We start from the raw sequence: 27976 nt of genomic DNA, 5'->3' as shown, positions 1-27976 counted from the left end.
CACATGATAAAGATTATAGAGAGCACTGATGAGAAACGAGACAAGTGAGAAAAATTATCAATCCCACCTGATGTCATCACTACAGTATTTAACAATATCCCAATCTCACCGTTTTCTAATATCACAAAGCCCTAATGTAAACTTTGTTAGTGCTTAATTTATGCAAAGGTGACTTCATGTTGTAGTTATTCTAACAAAACATCAGCTGACCTGCTGGGTGTTTTCTTGGCAACTCGCTGCTAGATATGTTTCTTTTTTTTTTCTTCTTTACTCGGGTACTTGTTTCACTTTAGAAGTGAAACAAGTACCCGAGATCAAGAGATCCGCTGACACATATCAGCCTTTGAACATAATCAGACAATTTTCCGCTTCACTGGCCACAACCGTAAACCGGGTGTCGGAAACTCAAAAATCTGATCTTTTTCCGATCAGTGAAGGCAACACTTAGAAGTTCCATCCAGGACTCGAAGACAACAACAGCTGAACGTGTTTACCGAGGGTAGAGAAAATTTTGGTATCAGTCAGGTCTTTGAAAATTAGCTCGGTGGAAGCAGGCAGATGTAAGGAACTACTGGAAAGGATACTTTGTTTTCTGAAACAGTGTGTGCGGCTCGTTCAAGCTGCAACGAAACATTAGAAAGCGAGACTTAATACAGAAACCAGGAAGGCTGAACATATTATAGCAAAGTAGGTCTGCTTTTTTTTTTTTTTTTTTAAATCAGATTTATACCTCTGTAACAAAACATACTAGCTTTGGCAATTTTGTCCGGCTTGTGGAAATCTCTTGATTTAAAGTAAGGATCCATATTCTCTGCTAGGTGCATAAACATCATCAATCGCTGAGAAGAAATGCTAAAGAGAGCTTTTTAAAAAAATATATGAACTCCAAAATCATCTTTTTGTAGTATAAATAGTCAATAACACCTCAGGGGAGGAAGGCTCAACAATATTGTTGCAATAGAGTTTCTTGAGCGCAGTCGGAAGCAGCTGAAATCTGTGTCAAATCTCACTGCATCTCTACTGATAAGATAAGATAAGATAAGATAGGCTTTATTGATCTCACATCGGCTCAGTAATCAGTAATCATAGGAAGAAGGTGTCAAGTAGGACGAGGTGCATCAAATATATATATACAGTGTGTCCTCGTTATACCATGGATCAAAAAGAAGTAAGTAAGAAAAAGAAAAATACAAAAAGAAATAAGGCAGAGGATGTCTTATGTACATTCACGGTGACTTATGCGCGTGTGTATTGACATATATTCGGGTGAAGTAGTAGCAGAAGTCACTTCTTTCAGGATTATTGCACAGTGTATTAAATAGAATTGCACATTAGTTATTGCAGCTAGGTTACAGCATTATTACAAGTGTGAGCACTCAGTCTTAAAGATGGTTTCTTGCATCTGAATAAATCAGGACAAATGTCACTGCCAGGTCTGAACAGGGCCTAAATAAACTTGTGGCAATAAGGGGGGAAGAAACTGTTTTAAGAAAAGGTGCAAAAATAATAATAATCCACACAAACATCCCAAGGGAACGATAGTGTGTGTTTACAGAGCTCCAGTTAAAATCACTGATCCTTACTTTTCCCCTTGGCTTTGACTCTTCCTCTTGTAATAGCTTTACTTCCAGTGATAGCAGCGAGTTCAGCCTCCAGATCCGGGTCGTCCAGGCTTTCCTCCGCACCCCTCATCATCTCCTCGGGGTCCAGGTCTAGAAACAATCCCATCTAGTAAAAAAAAAAAGGGACATAGTTCAGGTTTAACATATATTTCCCCCCCTGCCTGCTAATTGTGCCTTTAGGGTGGTCGTTACCTTTTTGGCCGCAGCGGCCCCCTGTCCTTTGGGCATTGGTGCCGTCTTCTTTTTACCAAACATGTTTGTTTTTTTTAATCGTTTTTGTCGCTTAAACCGTCCTATCCGCGCCGGCCCTATGACCCAGAACACATTTGTAAATTAAATTTTAAAAACCTGTATCCTGCTGTCTGCATTCCGGCTGCAGTGGCTGGAATCATGTGAGCGGTTGTCAGGTGGCTCCCTAACCGTCGCTGTTTGTCAACGAGCTCGAGCTGCCAACTGACTTGGAGCTAAAGCTGTTAGCCAAACATGCTACTTGTAACCAACTCCTAAAGTTAAACCCAACACCGAGAAGCCGCTTGTTGCCAGCCCCCGGCAATGGTTAATTCAAATGTTACAGAATAAACTCGGCGCAGAGTGCGTGTGTTTACCTGTTCATGAGGTAGTTGTCGTGCGAACCAGCTTCACTTCTGCGGTTTGACGTCGCTTCCCGTGTTTGAATACGCATGCGCAATGCGAGAGGCCGTCTGACAGCGGCAGCCCAGGTGAAATGTCGGCCCTGAGTCGTGTCTGACAGGCGGGCTAGCAGGCAAGCCTGACACTGTATAATTTTGTTAGACTGAATATAACTGGATAAACATTACATACACACGCGCACCCTCACAAACACCTACAGTTGCTTATATCCAGGTACTTACAGACTCATTTCCATACAAAAAACCCTTATCTTCAACTGTCACCTTATAAATGTCATATTAATTAATACTGTATATTCTTCATCTTGATGGTATCAAGTCGTTACTTGGTTATATCTGTAATACTTTATCGAGTGGTTGTGCTTTTCTTTTTACATCTCTCTTTGCAGCTGAAGAAGCAGACTGAGGATGTTGTATTGTTGTCTCCCCTTTCTCTCCTCTTTCTTTTACCTTTTCTCCTTTTTCCCCTCTTCTACCTTCTTGTTTTAGTGTCCATATAGCATGAAATATTCCCCGCATAAATTATAATAAAGCTACTTGCATGTATAAATCAAGCGGAGCACAACGGCGAAAGCAGTAAGGCTATTTAATCAATGTCGAGTAATTTAAATTAAAAAGACTAATTACATAGAATAATTGCGGATGATTAATTTCAATTGTTTTGTTGTGTCAATTTTGAGGTATGTGGCTTACAGCTAGTGAAAAACAGTTTGTGAATATTCATTTACAAATGACAATAGTGCATGATAAAAAAGGGAGGGAGGGTAGAACTACTGAAGTTTACAGCATTTAAAACAGGAGACCGATATTCCACAAGGGTACGCCACCAGATGGTATTGTGAAAGTGGGCGGTCCACAGAGTGCTGAATATTAGCATACTAAAGGAAAGTTGAATGCAAGGAAAAATGTCAGAATCAGAAATGTGCCATGTGAGATTCCAATAGACTAATTATTAAGGGAGACATGGCATTTGTCAACTGTGTTTTTATCAAGTATGGTGTACATATCAAATTTTATGTTGCAACAAGTTGAAATTGTTTGGGCACATTTTATATATATATATATATATATATATATATATATATATATATATATATATATATATATATATACAGTTGTGTTCGAAATAATAGCAGTGCCTCAACAGCAGCAAGAAAATCACTGGTGTTATTAACATTTCAAACTCTATACCCCAGATAAGTTTCTGGGGGGTAAAATAAAGGTATAGAAAACCAACAAACCCAACAGGACAGCCATGCATACTGTGGATTCTGTGAAATTGAATGATTAACTGAAAAGGGTGTGTTCAAAAAAATAGCAGTGGTGAGTTCAATTAGAGAGGGCATCAATTAGGGAGGGTATTCTGGGAAAAAAGGGTGTTAACAGGTGATCCGTATTTAAGGATCAAGACAACTGGCATGCTGGCTGTGCATTTGTCCTGAAAAAACAAGGAAAATGGGTCGTTCAAAACACTGTTCTGAAGATGAGCGTTTCCTAATAAAAAAATTGATTAAAGAAGGGAAAACATACAAAGAGGTGCAGAAAATCATTGGCTGTTCAGCTAAAATGATCTCAAATGCCCTGAAATGGGAGCAAAAAACTGAAAAACGAGGAAGAAAAAGAAAGACAACCCCTCGAATGGACAGAAGAATAGCCAAACTGGCGAAGACTCAGCCAATGATGGGATCCAAGAGGATCAAGCAAGACCTTCAGTTGACAGTGAGTACTGTGACAATCAGAAGACGTCTTACTGAGGTTAACCTTCCAGCAAGAAGCCCCCGCAAAGTCCCACTGCTGAGAAAAAGACATGTGCAGAAGCGTTTACAATTTGCCAAAGAGCACATTGACTGGCCTGAAAAGAAATGGCATAATATCTTGTGGACAGATGAAAGCAAGATTGTTCTTTTTGGGTCTAAGGGTCACAGGGAGTATGTCAGACGCCCTGCAAACACAGAATTCAAGCCACAGTACTCACTGAAGACCATTAAGCATGGTGGTGCAAGCATCATGATATGGGGATGTTTTTCATACTATGGTGTTGGTCCGATTCACCGCATACAAGGGATCATGGATCAGTTCCAGTACATCAGGATCCTGGAAGAGGTCATGCTGCCATATGCTGAGGAGGAAATGCCTTTGAGGTGGACCTTTCAACAGGATAATGACCCCAAACACACCAGCAAGCGAGCAAAAGCATGGTTCCAGATGAACAAGATTTAACTGATGGAGTGGCCAGCACAATCCCCGGACCTTAATCCCATTGAAAACTTGTGGGCTGACATAAAAAGTGCAGTGCATGAGGCAAAACCAAGAAACGCTGAGGAATTGTGGAATACAGTGCAATTATCCTGGGCTGCAATACCTGTGGAACGATGCCAGAAGTTGGTTGACTCCATGCACCACAGATGTGAAGCAGTCATCAGAAACCGTGGTTTTGCAACAAAATATTAGTTTAGGATACTCAGCTAGGTTCACTTATCAAGAATTTCTTTGTTTGTACAGTACATTTTTGAGTTTCCAAGGAAAGATGGCAACACTGCTATTCTTTTGAACATGCCATTTCTTACTTTATTTGAAATATTATTATTATTATTTAAGTTTTGATGACTTTGCGCAATTGTTTTGCTTTGGAATAGAATGTACTGTGTCCCCAATGTATCTGTGTTCATTAAAGTACAATTTCTTTGAAGAATTTTGACATTTACTCATTTTTCTAAAGGCACTGCTATTATTTCGAACACAACTGTATATATATATATATATATATATATATATATATATATATATATATATATATATATATATATATATATATATATATATATATGTGTGTGTGTGTGTGTGTGTGTGTGTGTTATATTAAGGTCAGGACTCACTGCTGGCTGTATTAGAAATACATCTACTCCTGAAAGCTAGTTTGTCATCAAACCTTTTTCTTCTAAAGTTCTGTTGAACCTGTATGGAAGGAGGCTTTTGCAAGGTTGATTTTATGTCCGGGGTCCACCCTACTTTTCTACCAGTGAGAACTGCTGAGACTTAGTCCACCATTTTCTTAAAACACCATTGATTAAATATTAATACAAAGCAAAACAAAAGATCCGTCAGAGTCATTGGTTCTAAAACAAGCAATTTTATTCGATGAAATACACATTCAGCCTTTTTTTTTCTTCAAAATATTTCAGAGGAAATTAACCACATCAGCAATGCAGATGAAAATCAAAACTTTGTATTTCAAAAAGTAACCATTCTGGCTAAAAGAGTTTTAAATTGAGCACAGATAAGAGAAATAATTATTTTGGAATAAGTACATATACCGTAACAGGAAGCAGAATATGCTATAGATGTGATTATCATTTATAATCCTCCATTATCAGTCAACTTCTGGTTAGGAAATGTTTAAAGGCTGAGCTTTAGTGCGTATGGAACAACCTACTCCATGTTTGTTTTTAGGTTAGAGGAATATAAACAGTATATCCGAGTGGATGGCAGTAACACTACAAATCCCTGTTGTTGCTGCTGAGCAGTTTGGGGTAGGCCGTGCCAATGGAGCGGCCGTGCCGATAGACCACCAGCTCCAACATGTACTCATCCACTTTCACCACCACTGACGTCATCTTCTCAGTCGACATGAGGAAGATGATGGTGAACAGGGCGACCTCAAACTCTGGGCTGACGCCGATGAAGGAGCCTCCGATCGGCTTTACCAGACCTTTCCAGCTGAACTGCAGGTTTAGGACATGGTCGTCCTCATCAGGCTAGAAAAAGAGAAAAAAAAAAAATTATATATATATATATATATATATATATATATATATATATATATATATATATATATATATATATATATATATATATATATATGATCTATTGCAGTTTAAAACTTTTCCGGATGTTTCATATGATCAAGATGATGCATGATCAGTTTTCCTAGATATTTTCTGTGACACATTCCTTTGCATATCCTATTTTTCCTAGCCTAAGACGAAACCTGCATGATGTTCTTACAGAGTCTTTGTTCTTCCTTGCTTTGTAGCCTTTGTAGTCCACATGGCCGTGCTTCTCCTGCAGGTAGAACTGCACCCAGTTGTGCAGACCTATGATCTCATGGCCATGTTTGGTTTCTCCAACAAACACATGTTCAAAGCCACAAGAATCCTCCCTGAAAGGTAAAAAAACATGTGCATTTGTTGCTGACCTAGTTATACGTTTGAATATTTCTAAAGTTGTTTCCCCTTTAGCAAAAAAGTTTACACTTTTGAACAGCAGAAACACAAACCTCACATGCATTACATCCTATGAGTTAATCTTTTTTTTCAAGTTTTGTTTTTTCAAAGTTCAGCTCCTCTGTGTTAAAGGAACCATGAGTGAGTAAACAGGTTTGTTTAAACTGTAAGCCCCGCCTCACTGTAAGCCCCAGTCTCACGTGAATTATATTTTCCTATGTGAAATGGTCAACACTTGCATGCATGCCATGCACTTCTGTTTACATACCCTGTCGTGCATGTGCTGGAGGAGCTGCTGTTTAGCAACAGCTCTGCACCTCGTGCCATTGGCAGAAAAAGTCGTCCTGGGTTGTCCCCAGTTTGCTGCTTATCCCTACTAAAGAAGCCTGAACTCACTCGATCTCACAGTTAGTCAATTGTTATCGAATTACATCTTTTAACTCAAAACATTGCGTGAAAGCATTTTTCTTAACCAACAAAAATAAATTCAGGTATAGTTCCTTTAATGAACATCCTTCTGTGTCTCTTTACCTTCTGCCTCAACTGCTCATTATCATCTGATTATCACACTGGCTGCCAATGTCATTCTCCTCACTTCCCTCAGTAGTTACTTCCCTCTTTGCCAATTATTTCCTACACATTCCCCATTCTCTGCCTGTGCACATGCTTTGTGCGCTTTTCTATCCTCTTTTTTCATCTTGTGTTCTTTACGTTTTTTTGTATTCAATAAATCCTTCAATTTATCCCGAGTTCCTGTTTAGGTTTCGGTCCAGCTCCTAAATCACAAATCATGACAAAACAATTGAAATCTTTTAAGTTTACTATTAATTAAAAACTAGTAAATAATGTATCTTAATGCAGCAAATCTGCCAGTTATTCAGTTGATAAACTATAAGCTTTTCCTTTGGAGCAGCAGCCCCTGCTGTCAGGGAAAAAGACTCACCCTCCTGTCTTGTCTCTGTGGTAGAGGCGAAACCAGATGTCATACAGCTGTCTCTTGAACTGTCCTGGGTCTGCAGGCGACTGGCCTTTCTTCACCAGATACTTGTGAGCACGCTATGGTTGAAAAAGTAACAATAATTTGGCTTTCGTTGTACCAGAAAAATTGATGTAGGAGTACACAGATTTTAACCAAAAAAAGTTCTGCAGTTAAATAGATGTTGCATGTTTGACTGTAGTTTTAAGATTAGCTTTGGGATGTCCCTAGAATATCTTTCTTTACCAGTATTAATCTGAAAGCCAGAGGGGTATACAAACAAAAATCCACCTTAGCAGCAGGTAATGTGGCAGTTATGATTCCTATTTGCTTTAGGCTTATCACTCCAGTTTCACATAAGGTTTTATTTATACAATGCTCAATGGACAAAATATACCCAGACCCCCAATACTCCATAAGAATACCATTTAGCTGGAAATTACCAATAAAAATCCACGTTTTTGTCATGTGACAAATTGCAAAGGATTTCCAGTGATGACAAATACATTTGCAAGAAAATTTATTTTATCCAAATTTAACAGAGCAGTCTTACTCATTAAAAATCAGTTATAGGGTCTGGTTATTTGGCTTGCCTTCAGTCCAGGATAACATCCAGCTCAACAGTGATTGGCTCCCAACCAGAAAAATGTTTTACATGTATGGAAATAGGAGCCTGCACTTGCAGTCAGAAATCCCTTTGTAATGTTTACATGCATTTCCTTGTTTACATTTCTAAAGCTGGTGTACCTTCATGACCTCGGTCTCCATGATGGCATCAATAAAGAGCCTATTCTCTTGCAGCTCTTCAGAAGTGGCCATCTCTGACACCCCTGTAGATGTTTCATAGTTGTCCAGCAATTTGATAAAATCTGCATTTAAAAAGCAACATCCAATGGGATTAGAAACAAGGTTCCTGAAAACCAAGAATATGATGGCGTAGAACCTTAAAATTGATACTCACGAGCAAATGTCTCAATGTTGTGTAGTTTTTCCTCATTGACGTATGCAAAGAGAGGAGCGTGGGCCCGATCCCTGGCTTTGTTACTGCCCTGGGCCACATAACCCGCCTTCCCCTGTAAAACACAAAGAAAGAGGATACAGATGAGCAGGATTGTTATTACATACAGGGAAAACTAAAAGCACTGGTTATAACCACTTATTTTGCTTTAAACTCATTTATGCATTAATTTTTAGTTGAATTGATTACTGCAAGGGTGTCCTTTCAGGTCTGCCTAAAAAGTCAGACAGCTGCAGCTGATCCAGAACGCCACTGCTCGCATCTTCACTAAAACTCTGACAGTAAACCACATAACCCCAGTTCTAAAGTCCTTACTCTGGCTCCCAGTGTCTCAGAGAATAGACTTTAAAATACTTCTGTTAGTCTATAAATCTCTGAATTGGTTAGCACCTAAATACATTACAGACTTGTTATCAGTGAATCAACCCTTCAGACCACTAAGGTCTCAAATGTAGTCTGCATACCCAGAACCAAACATGGAGAAGCAGCATTTAGTTCATTGATTTAAGAGAACTCAGGCTTTCAGCACTTTTAAAGTCTTCTGGAAGTTTGTTCAAGATAAGTGGAGCAAACTTCCAGAAAACTGTAAAAGTGCTGAAAGCCCAAGGTCCTTTAAATCAAGATTAATTACATTTTGCAGGTCAAATGTCGGCACCTTTCCAGCCGTTTTGTGTAAAATCATGTTGGGAATCTAATGTTAAGACAACTTTCTGCCACAAAATCCACAACATTCAGATCGAGAGATCGATTTGACTTTCTAAAACTAGCACGAGGTTGCTATTCTCCTTATGTACTACCTTTACTGCTGCTGAGCTGATATTACACAGTTTCTAAAACTATTCTAACTTCTACTCCAGCTGGTTTGCATTTACTGCAGCCGTCTGCAAGTGCTTTGCGGGACTGACCTGAGGGGAAATTCTGTAATCGGTCCCCGGCTTTAGACGGTTAGTGTCCAGATGCCACAGTTGATTTAGCACCTCAGTCAGCTCCCGGTTAGCCTGTCGACTAAAAAAACAAAAAAGACAAACTACTGAATCATGAGCTATACAAGCCAAAAAGATTGAAAAATTAAACATGGTTTAGGAGCCAGTTTCTGTTCTTTCAAAATTAGAAAGTTTGCTTGGATTCAATTTTGGTGTACAAAATCCAAGATGGCAGGATGCATGGTGTCTCTGTTCAGTGTCTGTCTGTTTTAGGGATTTTATTGTTTTATTTGCTGGTTTTTGGTATCCTTTACTGTCATTTGACAGTTTTACTCATGCTGTTAAGCACGCAGAGCTTTTATTGCTTTATTTCCAACAAGCTGTGGATTTGAACAAGTTTGTGTCTGTCTTGGGAGATATATTCTAAGCCTGAGGCCTACCTTCATCCACCCAGCCCTGCAGCCTGAGGTCTACCTCCAGCTGCTACAGTGGGCATTCTGCTGAAGCAAAACTGGCACAACTTTGAGATGATGTTGCCCCAAAAATATGAACAGTCATTCTAAACTCTACCAGATCTTTATTTTGATTTCCCTCTGGCCATCAAAGGAATCTCAATACATCTGCATGTTCACCTGGAACCTTCACTTGATGGAACATTGACTCAATATCAGCCATGATCACCACTGGTTCCTTTCTGAACCGAGTCACCACCCCAATTAGTGAATTGGTCAAATCTGGACCTTGTAACAACTTTGCATTAAGTGATGTGCCTTGAAACCGTATACTGAAGGAAATCATTGAGTGTGACAAAAGCGGAAATTTCCTGGGCTCGTGCTGTTAAGGGTACCTGCCAGTGTCCCTTCAGCAAATCCAGTTTAGTCACAAACTGGGCAGCCACACATGGTCCACACAGTCCTCCATATGTGGTAGTAGATAGCAATCCGGCTTAGTCACCCCATTAACCTTCCTGAAGTCTGTACAGAAACGGTCCTCTCCATTGGCTTTAATAGTAAGGAGGCATGGAGAACTCCACGCATTACTGCTTGCAACAGCAAGTCCATGTTTGACCATGTACTCCACCTGTGTTTTCAAACAGCGTCGCTTGTCCGGGTTCACTCTGTAAGGGTGCTGTTTAATAGGCTTGGAATCATCAACATCAATATCATGGCTAAGCGCATGAGTCTGAGTGGGAATGTCTGCAAACAGCGACCCATAAGACTGGATAAAATTAATGACATCAGCCTGCTTGGAAAAAAATCAAGGTGAGACAACAAGAGGTAAGTTTTTCAACACCTCTGAACTTGGAAACTTTCCTTTAGAGACATCTGTGAAAAAGACGTCACCTTCAGGTTCAGCACTGGACAGCTCCTCCCGTGCGTCAGCTCGTTCATTGGAAACACAACTGACAGCTTTAGTCAGAGAAGGCGCACACTCGATGTCAGGCTTCAGCATATTAATCTGATATAGGCGTGATTTCCCCATCCGATCAGGAGCAGAGACCAGAAAATCTCTATCTCCGACTTTCCTCTTGATAACATAAGGGCCACTGTAGCGTGCTTGTAACCTGGAACAAGGAACCGGAAGAAACACTAATATTTTGTCACCACCAGGCTCAAAAACTCTCCTGGCTGCATTTCTGTCAAACAAAGAGTTCATTTTAGCCTGTGCAGTTTTAAGATTTTCTTTGGCTATCTCGCACACACGGCTCAGCTTCAGTCGAAGGTTACTGGAGTAGTCCAATAAATTTTGGTCAGATTTTTTACACAACCGCTTCTCTTTCAATAATTTTAAAGGCCCACGAACAGTGTGAGCAGAAACCAGTCCGACGGGCTAAACCCCAGAGACTCCTGAACCACTTCCCGTATAGCAAACAGTTGTAAATGTACACCTTCATCCCAGTTCTTTTCGAACTCCAAACAGTGGGTGCGAAGCATTGTTTTTAACGTTTGATGGAAACGCTCAAGTACGCCCTGACTTTCCGGGTGATAGGCGCTGGAGTGACAGTGCTTTATGTCAAGTTGATTTAAAACCTGCACAAAAACTTTAGACAAAGTTAGATCCTTGGTCAGTCTGCACAACCCGAGGTAAACCAAACAATGAAATAAAACTTTGTTAATGCTTTCACTATTACTGGCGTAGATATTTTACGCACCGGAAAAACTTCTGGAAAACGAGTGGAGGTACACATCACTGTTACCAAGATCTTATTCCCCGCTTTGGTTCGATACAACGGACCCACACAGTCGTCCAGTACTGGTTCAAATGGTTCAGAGATGAAAGGAATGGGATACAACAGAGCAAGAGGAATTGTCTGATTGGTTTTTCCAGATACTTGACAGAAATTACACGAATTACAGTAGCGCACGACATCACTCTTCAACCCCGGCCAAAAGAAATTACGCAAAATGCGATCATATGTTTTCCTTATGCCAAGGTGACCAGCTAGTGCAGGGGTCAGCAACCTTTACAACCCGCAGAGCCATTTTTGCCCTCGGTCCAGCAACACAAATTTTGTTTAGAGCCACAAAAGTTACACATCTCTTTGAAACAAGAGCTTGTTTTTATAATATACTATAGAAAATTTGTTCAAATTTTTTTATTAAAGATCAACCGTTTTTATAATTTAACCAACATAAAAATGTTTAGGTTTAATGCATTTTCTTCAATTGGATAGCAAATGGCATCAAAACGATAAAAAAGCAAGTCGTTACATTGATATATATTGACAAAAAGATACTTCATTCAGCTATAGTAAAATGTTCCATACACCATTAGTTTCTTTCTTTCTGGAAATGTTATGCATGTATTCCAGAACTAAATATATGCTAAAGCTAGCAATTTTAAATTACCTTTACATTTAGAAACATTGACCAACTTTTTTCTCCCTACATTTTTGGTCTAAGTTATTAAGAGCCAAAACTGAAGGTGTAAAGAGCCACATGCAGCTCTGGAGCCACTGGTTGCAGACCCCTGAGCTAGTGGATTATCATGTGCTTAAACCAAAATATCTGATTCCTGGGGTTGGGACAACAATCACTCCACTCTTGAACATGAGAGATATTTAACAGCGTCCATTTATGCATCAAAAGCCCATCATTCAAGAAATAGCTAGTAGAAATGGAGTCAGGCTTATCAGTTAATGCATCACTAAACAAAGGATCTAAGCTTTTGTCAGTCTTTTGGAGGTCCATCAACTGATTTCTGGACAAAGACAGAGCATTCGCATCCAACATGTCCTCCTCCACAGTTCTCTTTAATGGGACATGTTCGGATTCAGCATTGCACAGAAAACTTCCACTCAAGTCCAAGTCATGTTTATCGTCCTCTTGTTGATGCTTAAGTGCTGCGCGCGTAACCGCACACAACGTGAACATGTCAGGGAATGTACGAGCAAGCTCATCTGGGCAGGTGGCAACACCAGGACGTGTGTAACATCTGGAGTAACTAACACTCGACCCCCAGCCAAGTCGTTGTCCATGATCATGGAGACGCCCACTATTGGAAAACCAGGGCGCACCTCAACCACAGCGTCACCAGACCACAGCTCAGACTGGATCACGATTTTGTGCAGAGGAACACCAATGTCTTGCATGCCAAAAAAAACGAACTGGCACATCATAACCAATTGCAGTGTCACCATTTAACGGCAAAATCCCTTCCACAATAAAGGATTGAGAGGCAGCAGTATCACGCAATATTTTTACAGGGATTTTCTCACCCATATGAGACACAGAAACAAACTCATCCATAAGGAAAGGTTTAAATTCAGCATACTCACAAGATTCTTGTTGAAAGTGACTGGATAACACGATTTACAGTTTTAATTAGAGCGACCGGCTTGGTGTTCTTTTTGTTAAAACCGGGCAGTTGACCACAATGTGTCCTCTCTACTTACAATAAAAACACGTTACATTAGTTTTTAAATCCAACACATGGTCTGACTTACTTTGAACCCCACTGAGCACAGCAGTTGTATCTGATTCTACAAATTAAACAGGTTTTGCACAATGACTCCTTCCCGTTATTTTCAGATCCGTCAAACTTATTAAAGACATGTGATCGCTCAAAATTACCTTTGTGCATTAACATGTACTCGTCAACGAGTACTGACACAACTGACACTTTATTTTCATTCAAGTAGGCAGTAACTTTCTCTGTCAAACTGTTTTTAAAGTCTTCCATTAATATGAGCTGTAAAGTCCTTAACATTTTTAGCAGAGCACCAACAACCAAAGAGAGGCTGCAGGTTTTCTTTATCTCTGACAAAATCTACATACGTTTGATTATAATGTTTTTTTATTCTGCAAAATTTTTGCCGATACACTTCAGGCACTAATTCATACGCCCGCAAAATAGCACTTTTAACTTTGTCAAAACCAAGGCTATCTGCCACAGACAGCGACATTTACGCCTCTTTGCCACTTAATGCACACTGCAACAACAAAGTCCACACATCTTTCAGCCATTTAAGTTTGAGTGCCACCCTTTCAAACAATATGAAATATTTATCAACATCTCGCTCATTAAATGGAGGAACCAAGCGCACATTTTTACTAACATCAAAATCTTTTGATTGGGATTGCGAAGACCTAGCAAGCTCAAGTTCTTTCAAACGCAGGTCAGCTCCAGATACAGCTCCTTCTCTCTCAAGGCAAGCCATCCTAATTCAACTTCAAGTTCCTTTAAACGAACCGGGTCATCTGGCAACAAAGCTTACGATGGAGACCCAAGAGGACTTTTTGGTAAACTTGTAGCAGAAAAAAATCCCAACCTGAACCAGTGCTGCTAACAGCTCAGCTTCAACTGTTCCTCTTTTAGTTTATTAACTGTAACCTTGAAATGCTCTGCTACTAACAGCAACTGATCCTTCGTGCATCTAACCAAGGACTCCAATGTGGGCTCTTTAACAAACTCATCCAGGTCAAACTCTATGTCTAGACCGTAGAATCAAGCCACACTTTTTACCAACAGCCAATGCTCGAATAAAGCTACAAGAACACCACGTCCAAACGACCTAATTAACCACCGCAACACATGCCAACTGTTCCAAAAATGCACAGAAAAGAAAACAGCATAACTGCCACAAACCCAAAAACAACTGCAGGACACGACTAGGTGCTAAAGGTAAACTGTATTTGGACCAGCCCCCATAAAGGTGTTACGTCCCAAAAGGGCCCAACATATATGAGGACACGTAGACAAAAATGAGGGTTAACAAAATGATTTTATTTTAAAAAAAAACCTCTTGGACTTCTCTTTTGGTTCAGCTGCTTTGATTTTCCATGGACGAAAAAAAACAGAGAGTTTAAATACCCTGTTCCCCGTGTCCCAAAAAAAGAGAGGGAAAAAAACCCCCCACAAAAATCCCAGAAGTATTAACAGAAAGTTGGACCTGGTGAGCCAATCAAAAGAACAGAACGGAACAGCAGGGGGCCAGCCCTATACAGGGCCGTCGAAGCCCCGACTAGTACCGGACTATAGCAAAAAGAATATGCTGGTGAAGATTCTCAGTCATCCAGGTCATGGTCATTCCAAAAAAAGGTAAAAAACAAAGCAACTGGACTTGAAAACAAGTCCAGTTGCTTTGTTTTTTACCTTTTTTTGGAATAGCAAAAAGAATCTACTGCAAAAAAGAACCGAAAACAGGAGAACCAGTCCCACCAGGCCAAAATCTTCGAAAATAGCCAAAGGCTAACAAAAATACCGTGTAGCAGGCTGGAGTCGTCAGCTGCGTCCTACAGCTACTGGAGACGTACGCGCACCGCGCTCAGGACACATCCTCTGTAGTGGTGGTGGCGGAGCGAGCGCCCAAACATGTCGAAACCCAGCCTATTTATAGGCGGACCAACAGTGCCACAAATTAATATAATCCTTATTACCAAAACAAAATATTAATTATCCAAACTCCAAAATATCTAAAAAAATATATATCATCAGTCAACTGAAGTCTATACAATAAAATACACAGAAAAATAATAATAATAATGTGCCCAAAGAACACAACACTTGGGTATATGTTTTTGGAAACTCACAGAAGTTCTCCTCTTCTAGTCCAGCCATTTCCAAAGCCCACAACAACGTGGCTACTCATAATTCTTTCCTGGCTCATTGTTCTTAAAAGTATATGAGTTTTCCTTCCAGTGAGACCAAGCTTCTTTATCAGGTTCTCTGTGCAAAAAACTGCTGTACTCCCTTGATCCAAAAAATGCGTAAGTTGAAAGTATCCGGCTGCCTTTCTTTGCTTTAACTTGCACTGGAACAATAGGAAGTTTGCATTTCGAACGGCCAGCCCCTGTTAAGCCTGTTGTCCAACACACTCTTTGGCTCTTTATCCATGAGGTCAGAAGCGTCTTTGTTTTCCTTTGGATAAATGTGCAATACAGTTGGATGCTTAAGCCCACACCTTTTACAGACAATTCGCTTTTTTTTTTTACAATTCTTACTGATGTGTACGATGTGTCTGATGTGTTCTTCTCCATTTGTCCTGCAGTTTGTAAGGCAATTTTTTGATGATTAAGATCATTTTAGCTGGGATGTCCAACTCATCCAGGTAGTGTACTTCCTCCATTGCATTTGAACATCCTCTAAGGAAAAGGCTGAAATCCTGAAGCAACTTCATGTCATCAGTCTTAATTGGGGGCCATGAGAGAACTCGTTCCATGTAAGCATGTCAAACTTTCTGTTCATTTCGGAATTGCTCCTTTAATACATTTTTTTGTTTTTGCTTTTTTGTATCCTCTCTCGGGATTGAGATGCTGACAACTTCGAACGAGCTCCTTTGGATGGCCACTTGTGTACTGCTCCAGAAAATAAAAAGTCGATCGCTGTAGCTTTGTGTGTTTCTTTCAACTCCATTTTCAAAAGCCTTCACAAATGCATGATATTTCAGTGGGTCTCCATTGAAAACTGGAGTTTCCCTTTTCGGTAAAGAGGAAAAGCATTGCTGTTGAATCAATAAAGTTATTTCATTTTGTTTCCTCATTATGTCCAATATGTTAAGATCCCCATTTCCAGAACTGTAATTAATATTTTGAGTTCTTTCATGTTGATGTTGTGTTCTGTCTGGATCGTAAAATGGAAATAACGGAAATAATGTTATTTAGACATGAATGTTGAGATGATAAAGGGTTCTTTGGGCCCTGTTGCTGGATCACAACATTTAGTTTCCATGTCTTGCAGCGGTATTGCCACTTTTGGAACAAAGACCTTTGCATCAAATGAGAGAGAAGATGCTTTGACTGTTCCTTTTCCTAGATAAGAATTCATTCCATCTAAAATCTTCTTTGTCTGGGATTTATTTCCACTTGTGGAGCTTTGTGATTTTAGTACACTCAGTTTGGCCACTGCAATCTCCTCACCCAGGTTTAGTTCTTTCCGTTTCTTTAATTTTTGTTCCTCTTCTTCTAATAGATGTCTTTCCTTTAGCAGGTTTTGTCACCATTAAAGCTGCCAAATCAGCTTCAGCTTTAAGACGAGCAGAAGATGATGACGAAGCAGATGATTTTCTTTCTGAGGCGCCTGCTCTGCTTTCCATGTTTGACACACCGTCACTCAGGTTTATATCATTTTGCAGATCTTCCATCTTCTCTGAGGTCACAGCAAACTTTGGAGCTTCATTTATTTCTGCATTAGCACCAGAAGCAATGGGCTCTTCCGGGTTTTCATTCTGACGCAGCTCATTAAATGTATTGCTGTATTCCATTATGCTTGGACACCATTCACTTTGTTTATTCTTCTCCTCCTCTGGGAGTAAAGAAATCAATGTGTTATGTGACAATGTTGCACATTCACACAACTGGATCAAACTCTTAAACAGCAGCTTAACAGGAGGAGCATTTTCTTTTGTTTTCAAGAGTGATTTAATTTCAGGAATAAGATCTTTGATTTTATGCACAGCACCCTTACGTTCCTCCTGGAGATTTTCAATTTTATTTGCCAAAACGTTAGCAGTCAGGGTTTTTTTTTTCTCTCTTTTACACCTTTCCATTGCAGCATAAGTTTGACTCCTTTACAAACTCAAACTTGAGGATTCAGCATGCTTGTTGCGTCAAAAGCATCCACCGACATCAAAAAAATAATAGCAGGATTTTCACCGCAGCAGATTTCTCGCCAGCTCATTTTGCACGTCATCTTAAGCAGCCAGAATTGCGCAATCCACCTCGTTTGTCGTTACAACTTTCATGTCATTACAGGTGCGCCACGTGCGCTTACCTGGCTTCCAACGGCGGCCTGCTGTTCCAGAAGTTGTTTAACATACCTCTGTATTATGTGTCGGAGGGCTACTTACTCTGATCCTCTACCGTCCATCTTTTATCTGCTGATCCTGTTGCCATCCGTAACGTTTTTTGTTGTTTTTGTTGACAATATTGCAGCAACTTCAAGAAACAAACAAAGCCTCTGAGAGGCTGAGGCCGGGCCGTTCCCTGTCTGACGCGCTCGTTGAAATAAAAAAGAAAGGTATCCGCTGAGATCAAATGGTGCTGATGTGTGAACTTTATTAACAAAAAAATAAAATAAAAAAAAATTAACAACGTAGAATAACATCAAAAATATAACTTGACAAACGTTAATAACAGCGATCTAGGGCGGTCAACAACAAATGCAGCAACCCTATATCTCTCCCAGTGACACTCCAACAGGTGAGTAATATGCCCGATTACCAATCTCCGCATCTTGTTGCCCCATACCTCCACAAACAAAAGAACAAAAAAACAAAAACAAAACCGTAACAGCTCTAAACCCAGACAAACGAACATCAAAGTAGCTCTTCATTTCTGGCTCATACACCTGTGTTAAAAATAAGAAATGTCACCTTACAGCCTCTGAAATCACAGGCTTTTATAAACGGGAAGTATCTCAAAAATGATGCGGGAAACTAAGCGAGAACATGACAATTAGTAAAAAGTTAACAACGCAGGTTTGAACTGAACACCTACCTGGTGGCCATCGCCCTTTCTCAATATGCGTACTTGGGCGTTCTCTTGTGCTCGCGAGTCGTGACACGTGATCAGCCCCAGCACTTATGGAGCGATATTTGTGCCATTCGGTGTTTAAACATCACACGCGCGCGGTCAAAACCTGTTTCGCGCGCGCTCAACTCTGATAAACTATCCACGCGCTCGATTCCGTGTCTGAGGCTTTTGCAAAACTGATTTTATGTCTGGGGGTCCACCCTACTTTTCTACCAGTGAGAACTGCTGAGACTCAGTCCACCATTTTCTTGAAACACCATTGATTAAATATTAATACAAATAAAAACAAAAGATCCTTCAGAGTCATTGGTTCTAAAACAAGCAATTTTATTCAATGAACTACACATACAGCCTTTATTAATTTGACAGTAAACAAGCTGATTATTTTTCAAAATATTTCAGAGGAAATTAACCACATCAGCAATGCAGATGAAAATCAAAACTTTGTATTTAAAAAAGTAACCATTCTGGCTAAAAAAAAGTCTTAAATTGAGCACAGATAAGAGAAATAATTATTTTGGAATAAGTACATATACCGTAACAGGACGCAGAATACGCTATAGATGTGATTATCATGTATAATCCTCCATTATCAGTCAACTTCTGGTTAGGAAATGTTTAAAGGCTGAGCTTTAGTGCATATGGAACAACCTGCTCCATGTTTGTTTTAAGGTTAGAGGAATATAACAGTATATCCGAGTGGATGGCAGTAACACTACAAATCCCTGTTGTTGCTGCTGAGCAGTTTGGGGTAGGACGTGCCAATGGAGCGGCCGTGCCGATAGACCACCAGCTCCAACACGTACTCATCCACTTTCACCACCACTGACGTCATCTTCTCAGTCGACATGAGGAAGATGATGGTGAACAGGGCGACCTCAAACTCTGGGCTGACGCCGATGAAGGAGCCTCCGATCGGCTTTACCAGATCTTTCCAGCTGAACTGCAGGTTTAGGACATGGTCGTCCTCATCAGGCTAGAAAAAAATAAAATAATACATTTTTATACATACATACATACATACATACATACATACATACATACATACTGCAGTTTAAAACCTTTCCGAATGTTTCATATGATCAAGATGATGCATGATCAGTTTTCCTAGATATTTTCTGTGACACATTCTTATGCATATTCTTCTATTTTTCCTAGCCTAAGAAGAAACCCACATGATGTTCTTACTAGTGTTGCACCGATACCACTATCGGACGGGGCTCTGATCCAGCACTAAAATGGTGGCATCGTTATCGGTAAGTACCAACAAATAGGCACCGATACCATTTTGATGTTTGTATGTCACTTGAACGCAGCCTTCTCTCTCCCGACTAGAATTATACATGTTATATAGGTTCATGAAAGTTGCTCTATTTTGGCATTTGAGAGCCAAAACTCAGAGTTTAAAAGAGATTATTCAATTATTAATGTAATTTTACTGTTGCACTACTATTATACATGTTATAATTTCACAAATGTTGCACTATTTTGGTAACCTGACGCCGCCAGATAGATTTGCTTCGCATATCCATCTGGAAACCTTCCGTTGAAGTAATTTTGGGAAGGGGCGAAAATACTGGTTAGCTGATTGGCCTATGTTGGTGATAGACGGGCCAAATAAACCAATCAGATTCGTCGTGGCTCGTAACAGACCGAGGACGAAAACACAACCACAAGCCAAGCTACTCTTGCTGCTGCAGGTAAAGGCTCGTTAGCTCAGCAAAGAAGTACTCTGTAATTCCGATAAAACTTGCTCGATAGCCACGCTAACGCTAGTTTCATCGGCTGAAGCCGCCATGTTCTTTAGACTGAACTGTCGCACTTCCCGTTGCGTCACACCTCAACCCGCCTCAAAGCCAACGCTGATTGGACGTTCGTTTGGTGAACAGCTCCAAATTTTCTTTAACGGAGAGTAGCCAGACTGATCTGCGAGTGAAACCTTGAAAGCTCGCGAGATCAGGATGGTCTCACGAGGCTACTATTTTGGCCTTTGAGAGCCAAAAGTTTATTCAACTATTATCACCCATTCCAGGGAGGCAATAAAAAGTTCTACTAGCCTAAGTAGTATGCAGTTCTTCATATATACACACACACACACACCTCAATTTCAAACAGACGGTATCGGCCAATACTGCACAGCCAGGTATCGGGGCCAAAAAAATGGCATCGGTGCAACACTAGTTCTTACCGAGTCTTTGTTGTCCCTTGCTTTGTAGCCTTTGTAGTCCACATGGCCGTGCTTCTCCTGCAGGTAGAACTGCACCCAGTTGTGCAGACCCATGATCTCCTGGCCATGTTTGGTTTCTCCAACAAACACATGTTCAAAGCCACAAGAATCCTCCCTGAAAGGAAAAAAAAAAAACATGTGCATTAGTTGCTGACCTAATTGAGTTATACGTTTGAATACGCGATCCCCACATACATGCTAGAGACTATCCTCTGGTGGAAACGGGTCTTCATTGTGGGACTTTTCTTCCTTTTCTTTGACATAAATGGCTACGTCTCGCGTGAATTATATTTTCCTATGTGGAATGGTCAACACTTGCACGCGTCTCTGCCTGTGCACATGCTATATGTGCTTCTCTCTTCCATTTTCTTCGTGCTGTGTTCTTTACGTTTTTTTGTCTTAATTATATCCTTCAATTTATCTGTTTCCGGTCCAGCTCCTAACTCACAAATCATGGCAAAACAATTTAAATCTTTTAAGTTTACTATTAATTGAAAACTAGTAAATAATGTATCTTAATGCAGAAAATCTGCCAGTTATTCAGTTGATAAACTATAAGCTTTTCCTTTGCAGCAGCGGCCCCTGCTGTCAGGGAAAAAAGACTCACCCTCCTCTCCTGTCTCTGTGGTAGAGGCGAAACCAGATGTCATACAGCTGTCTCTTGAACTGTCCTGGGTCTGCGGGCGACTGGCCTTTCTTCACCAGATACTTGTGAGCACACTATGGTTGAAAAAATACTAATAATTTGGCTTTTGTTTTTACAAAGCTGATATTTAGTACAGTATGTATCAGAACAATTGATGAATACATTTTTAAAGTCTGCGAGTACACAAATTGACAAAATAATACTCTGCAGTTAAACAGATGTTGCATGTTTGACTGTAGTTTTAAGATTAGCTTTGGGTTGTCCCTAGAAGATCTTTCTTTACCAGTATTAATCTGATAATTATTTGGCTTGCCTTCAGCCCAGGATCTTAGCATAACATCCAGCTCAACAGTGATTGGCACCCAACCAGAAAAAATGTTTTACATGTATGGAAATAGGAGCCTGCATCTGCAGTCAGAAATCCCTTTGTAATGTTTACATGCATTTCCTAGTTTACATTTCTAAAGCTGGTGTACCTTCATGACCTCGGTCTCCATGATGGCATCAATAAAGAGCCTATTCTCTTGCAGCTCTTCAGAAGTGACCGTCTCTGACACGCCTGTAGATGTTTCATAGTTGTCCAGCAAGTTGATAAAATCTGCATTTAAAAAGCAACATCCGATGGGATTAGAAACAAGGTTCCTGAAAACCAAGAATATGATGGCGGAGAACCTTAAAATTGATACTCACGAGCAAATGTCTCAATGTTGTGTAGTTTTTCCTCATTGACGTATGCAAAGAGAGGAGCGTGGGCCCGATCCCTGGCTTGGTTACTGCCCGGAGCCACATAACCCGCCTTCCCCTGTAAAACACAAAGAAAGAGGATACAGATGAGCAAGATTGTTATTACATACAGGGAAAACTCAAAGCACTGGTTATAACCACTTATTTTGCTTGTAAACTCATCCATGCATTCATTATTAGTTAACTGATTACTGCAAGGGTGTCCTTTCAGGTCTGCCTAAAAAGTCAGACAGCTGCAGCTGATCCAGAATGCTGCTGCTCGCATCTTCACTAAAACTCTGACAGTAAAGCACATCATCCCAGTTCTAAAGTCCTTACTCTGGCTCCCAGTGTCTCAGAGAATAGACTTTAAAATACTTCTGTTAGTCTATAAATCCCTGAATGGCTTAGCTCCTAAATACATCACAGACTTGTTATCAGTGAATCAACCCTTCAGACCACTAAGGCCTTCTGGCTCAAATCTAGTCTGCATACCCAGAACCAGAACCAAACACAGAGAAGCAGCATTTAGCATTTAGGCTCATGCTTCACTTATCTGGAACAAACTTCCACTAACAATGACTGTAAGTGATGAAACTGAGTTCCTTTGAATCAATCAAACCCTGTTTAGGATTGTCTTTGACTAGAACAGTCAAAGACAATCCTTTGACAAGAAGGACTGTTTTAAAAACAGTCCAACTGTTCTTTAAAATCATTAATATTTGCTTTTTTACATTATCCAATGTTTTATTTCATTTCAATTTTCCTACATTTTATCCTAACTATTTTTTTCGTTCATTTTTTTTTTTTCGTTCAGTTGTTTTTTTTTTCCCCACACAATGCATCCTGGACTCACCTTTCGTCATTCTGGTAACTCTTTAACATCATTTTATTTTACCTTTACTCAGTTGCAGTACAGATAATAAATAAATAAAATCGCTTATTGTACTGTTAACAATTCGGCCCTAAAGCCTAAGAGAGGAACCCATTGAGAGACGAGCAGGACTGCTGGCCAATCTGAGGGCGATTCGCCCTGCAGCTTTGTTGAGATATTCCCTTTTGGCACCGTCCATGATAGGCGTGTCAGAGCTTCCCTTTTTGTGGTTTAAAGTTGGTTCCCATAGCAGTGTCATTTTGAACCGGTACTAGAAGTCCTTCCATCATTGTTATTGTGGCGGTTTGGTGTTGGCAAAGCTCAAAGACCAAAGGTGGCTCACTAGGTGTTCATTCGTCCTTTTTCTTTTCCAAACATCTTAGTTAAATTTAGACTTCAGAACTCAAAAAACTGGTGTGCAAAACTTTTATTTAAAATCACAGAGAGCTTTGCAGTACATAAATCTAATAGTTTTCTAGAAAAGCAGGGAAAAAGACAGCACCCTGATTAAGCATTGGACAGAACTGATCTAACTCATTATGAGCCTCATAGATTGTGAAAGGTAGCTGAACGTTGGAAAACAAAGATCTTCACCAAATGTTCTCGTAACGTAAAGGCTTTCCTGATTTGGTTCAAATCGTTACCTTACATGAAGTTCAAAACTTGTTTTTCCCTCCTTTTGCTAAACATTGTGGGAAAGTTCACTATAGGTTACAGCTGACTCCCCTAATTCAGTCAAATCCTGCAACTTTTAGACCCATCCCTTCTCCAACACACACAAAGCAAATGGCTGAATTCCCTCGTCTGATTCAGACATCTTGGAGAAGGCATACATCTAGGTCTAACGCTCAAATCCAACGGCTAGGCTACCTCACTAGCCAGCAGTCAGGCTCTGAATGAGCTCATGTTGGAGTCAGGTGTGTTAAAGCAGAGACTCATCTAAAAGTTGCAGGACACCAGCCTTTGAGTGTTTGAGTGCGAGACAAATGAGCTAAAAGATGCTGTATAGTAGCTCTGGAGGACTAATGTACATCTTGATTAGTGTTTATTTTAGTCTCCAGGTCAAATGTCGGCACCTTTCCAGCCGTTTTGTGTAAAATCATGTTGGGAATCTAATGTTAAACAAATTTCTGCCACAAAATCCAAACATTCAGATCGAGAGATCGATTGACTTTCTAAAACTAGCACGAGGTTGCTATTCTCCTTATGTACTACCTTTCCTGCTGCTGAGCTGATATTACACAGTTTCTAAAGCTATTCTAACTTCTACTCCAGCTGGTTTGCATATACTGCAGCCGTCTGCAAGTGCTTTGTGGGACTGACCTGAAGGGAAATTCTGTAATCGGTCCCCGGCTTTAGACGGTTAGTGTCCAGATGCCACAGTTGATTTAGCACCTCAGTCAGCTCCCGGTTAGCCTGTCGACTGTAGAAAAAGCAAACCAAAAAGACAAACTAATGAATCATGAACTGTAGAAGTAAAAAATATCAAAAACTGAAACATGGTTTAAGATCTGTTCTTTCAAAATTAGAAGAACTAACTCCATCAGATATTTTGAAATACGAGAATAAAAAAAGTTAGTGAAAAATATGCAAAATATTAATAAGCCCTCATAACATCAGAATTTTTGCCTCAATACAAGTTTTATATCATTCAATAAGGCAATGATTAAATTTAAAGGCTACTTTTGTCATGTGGAGCCACTTAGGTTTAGACAATTTAAACCTATATCAAGTGAAAGTAATGCCAAGAAAACTGACCTTGACATGATCGCAGCTCAAAGAAGACAATTAAGCAAAGCAAAACCCAGGTGCTCTATGTCCTTTGGGAGTAAATGACTTGACACAGCGCAGGTGTTGCAGCACAAGCTACAAGCAAATCAGTGAGGAGAGCCGAAGTTGTGAAGGTAACATGTCAAAGACTCTCTCACCAGCGAAAAACACCCAAAAGCTCCTCCTGGAGGAGCCAAAGAGGCTCCGAGGCAAGAAGGGATATAAATTCATCCAGTGAGCACTGGGTCAAGCCCAGGGAAAGTTGGAAAACAAACGATGGATGGATTCCTTCTGATGAAGAGGAGCAGAGGCTCAGCTCCCAGGATCTGGATGTTTTGGTCACGATGAAGACGAGGCCCCTGGTCTGTTAGCTCATCTTCCAGTCTTTGTTCACATTTCATCACATTACAACCAAACAACATTAATGTGTTTTATGTTGAAGACCAAGTCAAAGTAGCGCACAACTGGGAACAATAGGAGGAAAAGATACAAGGTTTTCCTAAAAGATGTGATGTAGGACTTTCCTCTCTGATGCGTGTCTCATAAAAGGCTTTCTTCATGTGATTATTCTATATAAAAGATGCACATATCCTGATACTTTATGAGAATATCAGGTTGCAAGAAGAAAGAGGTGTGAACTCTAGTGAAATCCAGGTAATTTTTGTGTTTTTTTTAAATTATTTATCAATTTTCAAGTTTGGCGATAGGAATGCCAAGAGGATAATATGATATACTATTACATATTATAATTTTATTTTTGCTGTTTCACAATCTGATCTCTATTTAATGTCAGTCAGCAGCTTTTGAATTACTTCAATAGGAACATTTCCATATTTTGTCATGATAATATATATAAAAAAAAAAGTATTGTATTGAGATTCTTTTTAACCAAAAATCTGAAAAGTGTAGCGTGCATTGAATGTGTGTCCTGCCATCCGCCTACAGAGACAGGGTGGGCACAGACAGCGTTAATCAGGCAAGAAGCCAAGAGGCCCATAGTATAACATAAGAAATGTTCAAGGGATGTGAATACATCTGCGAGGCGCTGCCGTTTCAGTTTTCATGTTTTGTGTCACAACAGATCAACAGGTGAGGCTTACCTTGGGTGAGAATGGTGTAAAGTTTCTCCCTTTTGCTTTTAACTTTAAAAAAAAGGTGGGACTAAAGCTGACTGACAATAGCAACTTCCTGGATAATGTATTCCTCCACAGCTTCTACAACTCTCCGGTAATAAAGATAGAAGTGATGTTTCCTGTGACGTGTTGTAACCATGGAGCTGTTATTGATAAAGAGGAAGTCTAGTTTGGTTTTTTTTCAAAGATACCGAGAGTTGGGGGTATTTCTTTGATATTCAGCAGATGATTCAATCCAGTCGTTGGTTGTACTGTTTAGGAAATCCCCTCCCTCTTTTTAGACTCTGTTCCCTTAGATAAAAGCTTGCAGATAACTGCTGTAATCAGCTTTTGTCTAATTTTCAATGCAAAGCCCTGAGTAGTTAATCAGGTGTGTTTTTGTGAACTTTGTGTTGCTGTTTTGTTGGAAAAAGCCATGACAGAGTGGAAAAACACATGGTGTACCACATGAGAAAACTTCTGCGTTACTTTATAGTCTTGTAAAAGAGACGTCTATATCCTTTTTTTTCCTGCTTTGTCTCTTTCTGAATTTGTAGAAGAACACTAATAAATGCGTGTTGAAGCCACACCACGATTGTAATGTAAGATCAGCAGATGGTGAGTAAGAACCAAATGACAGGAAGGAGCACAAAAACTCCCACTGTTCTCTCTTTAGCTCTAAAAATGGCAGCAGAAACTATGAAATCTGTTTGCTGCATTACACAGCTTCATCCACTAATTGGTGCCAGACCCTGCAGCAGCCACTTCCACAACAACAACCCTCATCCCTGCATGAAGATCCACATATTTACCGCTTTTAAACTGTACTTTGGACTCAGCTGTTTATCTCAAACAGAAATATCTTCAGGGGGAAACATGTGTGCTAAAAACAAGAAGAAGTCTCATCTTACAGCTTCAGAACTCACAAGTTTTTATAAACGGGAAGTATCTCAAAATCATGATGAGAAACTAAGTGAGAACGTGGCATTTAGTAAAAAGTTAATAAAGTTAACAATGCAGGCTTGAGCTGAACACTTACCCGTTGGCCATGTTTTCTTTTTAGTGGAAAAATTTACTCCTCACTTCTTCTGGCATCCTCTCAGAGCAGAACAGTTATCTGAGCCGTCAACTATGACGTTCCTGTAGACATTAGCCAATCACAGGTCTGAAAAACCATGTGGTCCCGCCCTCCATTACGTCACACAATAGGCGGGGCTGTTTCTGACAGGGACAGTTTTTGTTCCTCTGTTGTAACCAATATTTACAATATCTTCCATTAAACATCAGACAAAAGTCTGCTGATATTTTCTGATTATATGTAATGACATTTAGTTTAAATCTAAAACAGCAAAAATAAATCAACAGTGTAAATCAGCAACAAGTCCACTTTTTAAAAAAAAAAATACTCATCTGTACACTGTGACTTTCTCCTGCATTGTTTACATTTCAGTTGTTTTACTTTTAAATCAGTGCTGGACCTTATACTGTATTTTAAATTTACGGAAATTACAAGCTGTATTCTTGCACAAATTCCCTTGCATAATCAATTCTGCACATACAAATGGTTTTAAAAATACTCACCTGTACACTGTGACTTCTCCTGCATTATCTACATTTAAATTGTTCACTTTTAAATCACTGCTGCAGCTTATACTGTAATTTAATTTTTACTGCAATTTTACAAGCTGTATGCAACGAAATTTCGTTCTGTACGCACTCTGTGCATACAAAATGACAAAGGTGTCTAAGTCTAAACTAAATGGTATTTTATTTTTATTGTATTATAATAGAATTGTAATATAATGAGCACTGTTGCCTTGCAGCAAGAAGGTCCTGGATTCGGGGTCTTTCTGCATGGGGTTTGCATGTTCTCCCTGTGCATGCATGGATTCTCTCCAGGTACTCTGCCTTCATCCCACAGTCCAAAAACATAAATGTTAGGTTAATTATCCTCTGCAAATTTGCCCTTAGGTGCTGGTGTGTGTATGGTTATGTTGCCCTGTCATAGACTTGTCCAGGGTGTACCCTGCCTTTCACCCAATGACCACGGGAGATGGGCACCAGCCCCACCATGTGACCCTGCACAGGTAACCTGGCAATGGATGGATGTATTGTAATGTACTTTATTTGCATGTTTAGGACAGGCTGTGGAAAAAAACATAGACATAATTGTAAAGGGGAAGGAAAGGGAGAAAATTATTTCACTTTTATTATGAGACATCAGTTTTAAGATTTAAAAA

The 27976-nt window shown here is 39.8% G+C and overlaps 3 protein-coding genes across 5 annotated transcripts in view; all 3 read right to left on the bottom strand.

Moving 5' to 3' along the window:
• Window positions 1–2329, bottom strand: part of cc2d1b (coiled-coil and C2 domain containing 1B) — a 30728-nt gene extending 28399 nt beyond the window's left edge. The window contains exons 1-3 of the mRNA XM_012871313.3: window positions 2228–2329; window positions 1815–1930; window positions 1584–1728 (exon numbers count right to left, since the gene is read on the bottom strand). Of these exons, the coding sequence (XP_012726767.2) occupies window positions 1584–1728; window positions 1815–1877 (208 nt within the window). The 5' untranslated portion in view covers window positions 1878–1930; window positions 2228–2329. The remainder of the gene's footprint in view (window positions 1–1583; window positions 1729–1814; window positions 1931–2227) is intronic.
• Window positions 2330–5389: 3060 nt separating this feature from the next.
• LOC105932231 (poly(U)-specific endoribonuclease-C) lies at window positions 5390–18449 on the bottom strand. Of its 3 annotated transcripts, none has more exons than XM_012871287.3 (7): window positions 18349–18449; window positions 9395–9494; window positions 8433–8544; window positions 8219–8340; window positions 7439–7551; window positions 6278–6431; window positions 5390–6027 (listed from the first exon to the last, which is right to left on the bottom strand). In XM_012871287.3, the coding sequence occupies exons 1-7, from the start codon at window positions 18357–18359 to the stop codon at window positions 5767–5769; spliced, it is 873 nt and encodes a 290-aa protein (XP_012726741.2). In that variant the 5' UTR covers window positions 18360–18449; the 3' UTR covers window positions 5390–5766. The 3 variants fall into 3 exon arrangements, with proteins under 3 accessions (XP_012726741.2, XP_035994413.1, XP_035994412.1); XM_036138520.1 differs by lacking the exon at window positions 18349–18449 and adding an exon at window positions 17700–17734; XM_036138519.1 differs by lacking the exon at window positions 18349–18449 and adding an exon at window positions 15445–15536.
• Window positions 18450–18690: 241 nt separating this feature from the next.
• On the bottom strand, window positions 18691–26860 carry LOC105932256 (poly(U)-specific endoribonuclease-C). Its single transcript, XM_012871332.3, has 7 exons — window positions 26776–26860; window positions 24178–24277; window positions 21948–22059; window positions 21734–21855; window positions 21219–21331; window positions 20573–20726; window positions 18691–19360 (listed from the first exon to the last, which is right to left on the bottom strand). The coding sequence occupies exons 1-7, from the start codon at window positions 26784–26786 to the stop codon at window positions 19100–19102; spliced, it is 873 nt and encodes a 290-aa protein (XP_012726786.2). The 5' UTR covers window positions 26787–26860; the 3' UTR covers window positions 18691–19099.
• Between the last annotated feature and the right edge of the window lie 1116 nt (window positions 26861–27976).

The sequence above is a fragment of the Fundulus heteroclitus genome, chromosome 6 (assembly GCF_011125445.2).
Source record: "Fundulus heteroclitus isolate FHET01 chromosome 6, MU-UCD_Fhet_4.1, whole genome shotgun sequence".
Lineage (NCBI taxonomy): Eukaryota > Metazoa > Chordata > Actinopteri > Cyprinodontiformes > Fundulidae > Fundulus > Fundulus heteroclitus.
This window is presented reverse-complemented; position numbering and strand designations above follow the sequence as displayed.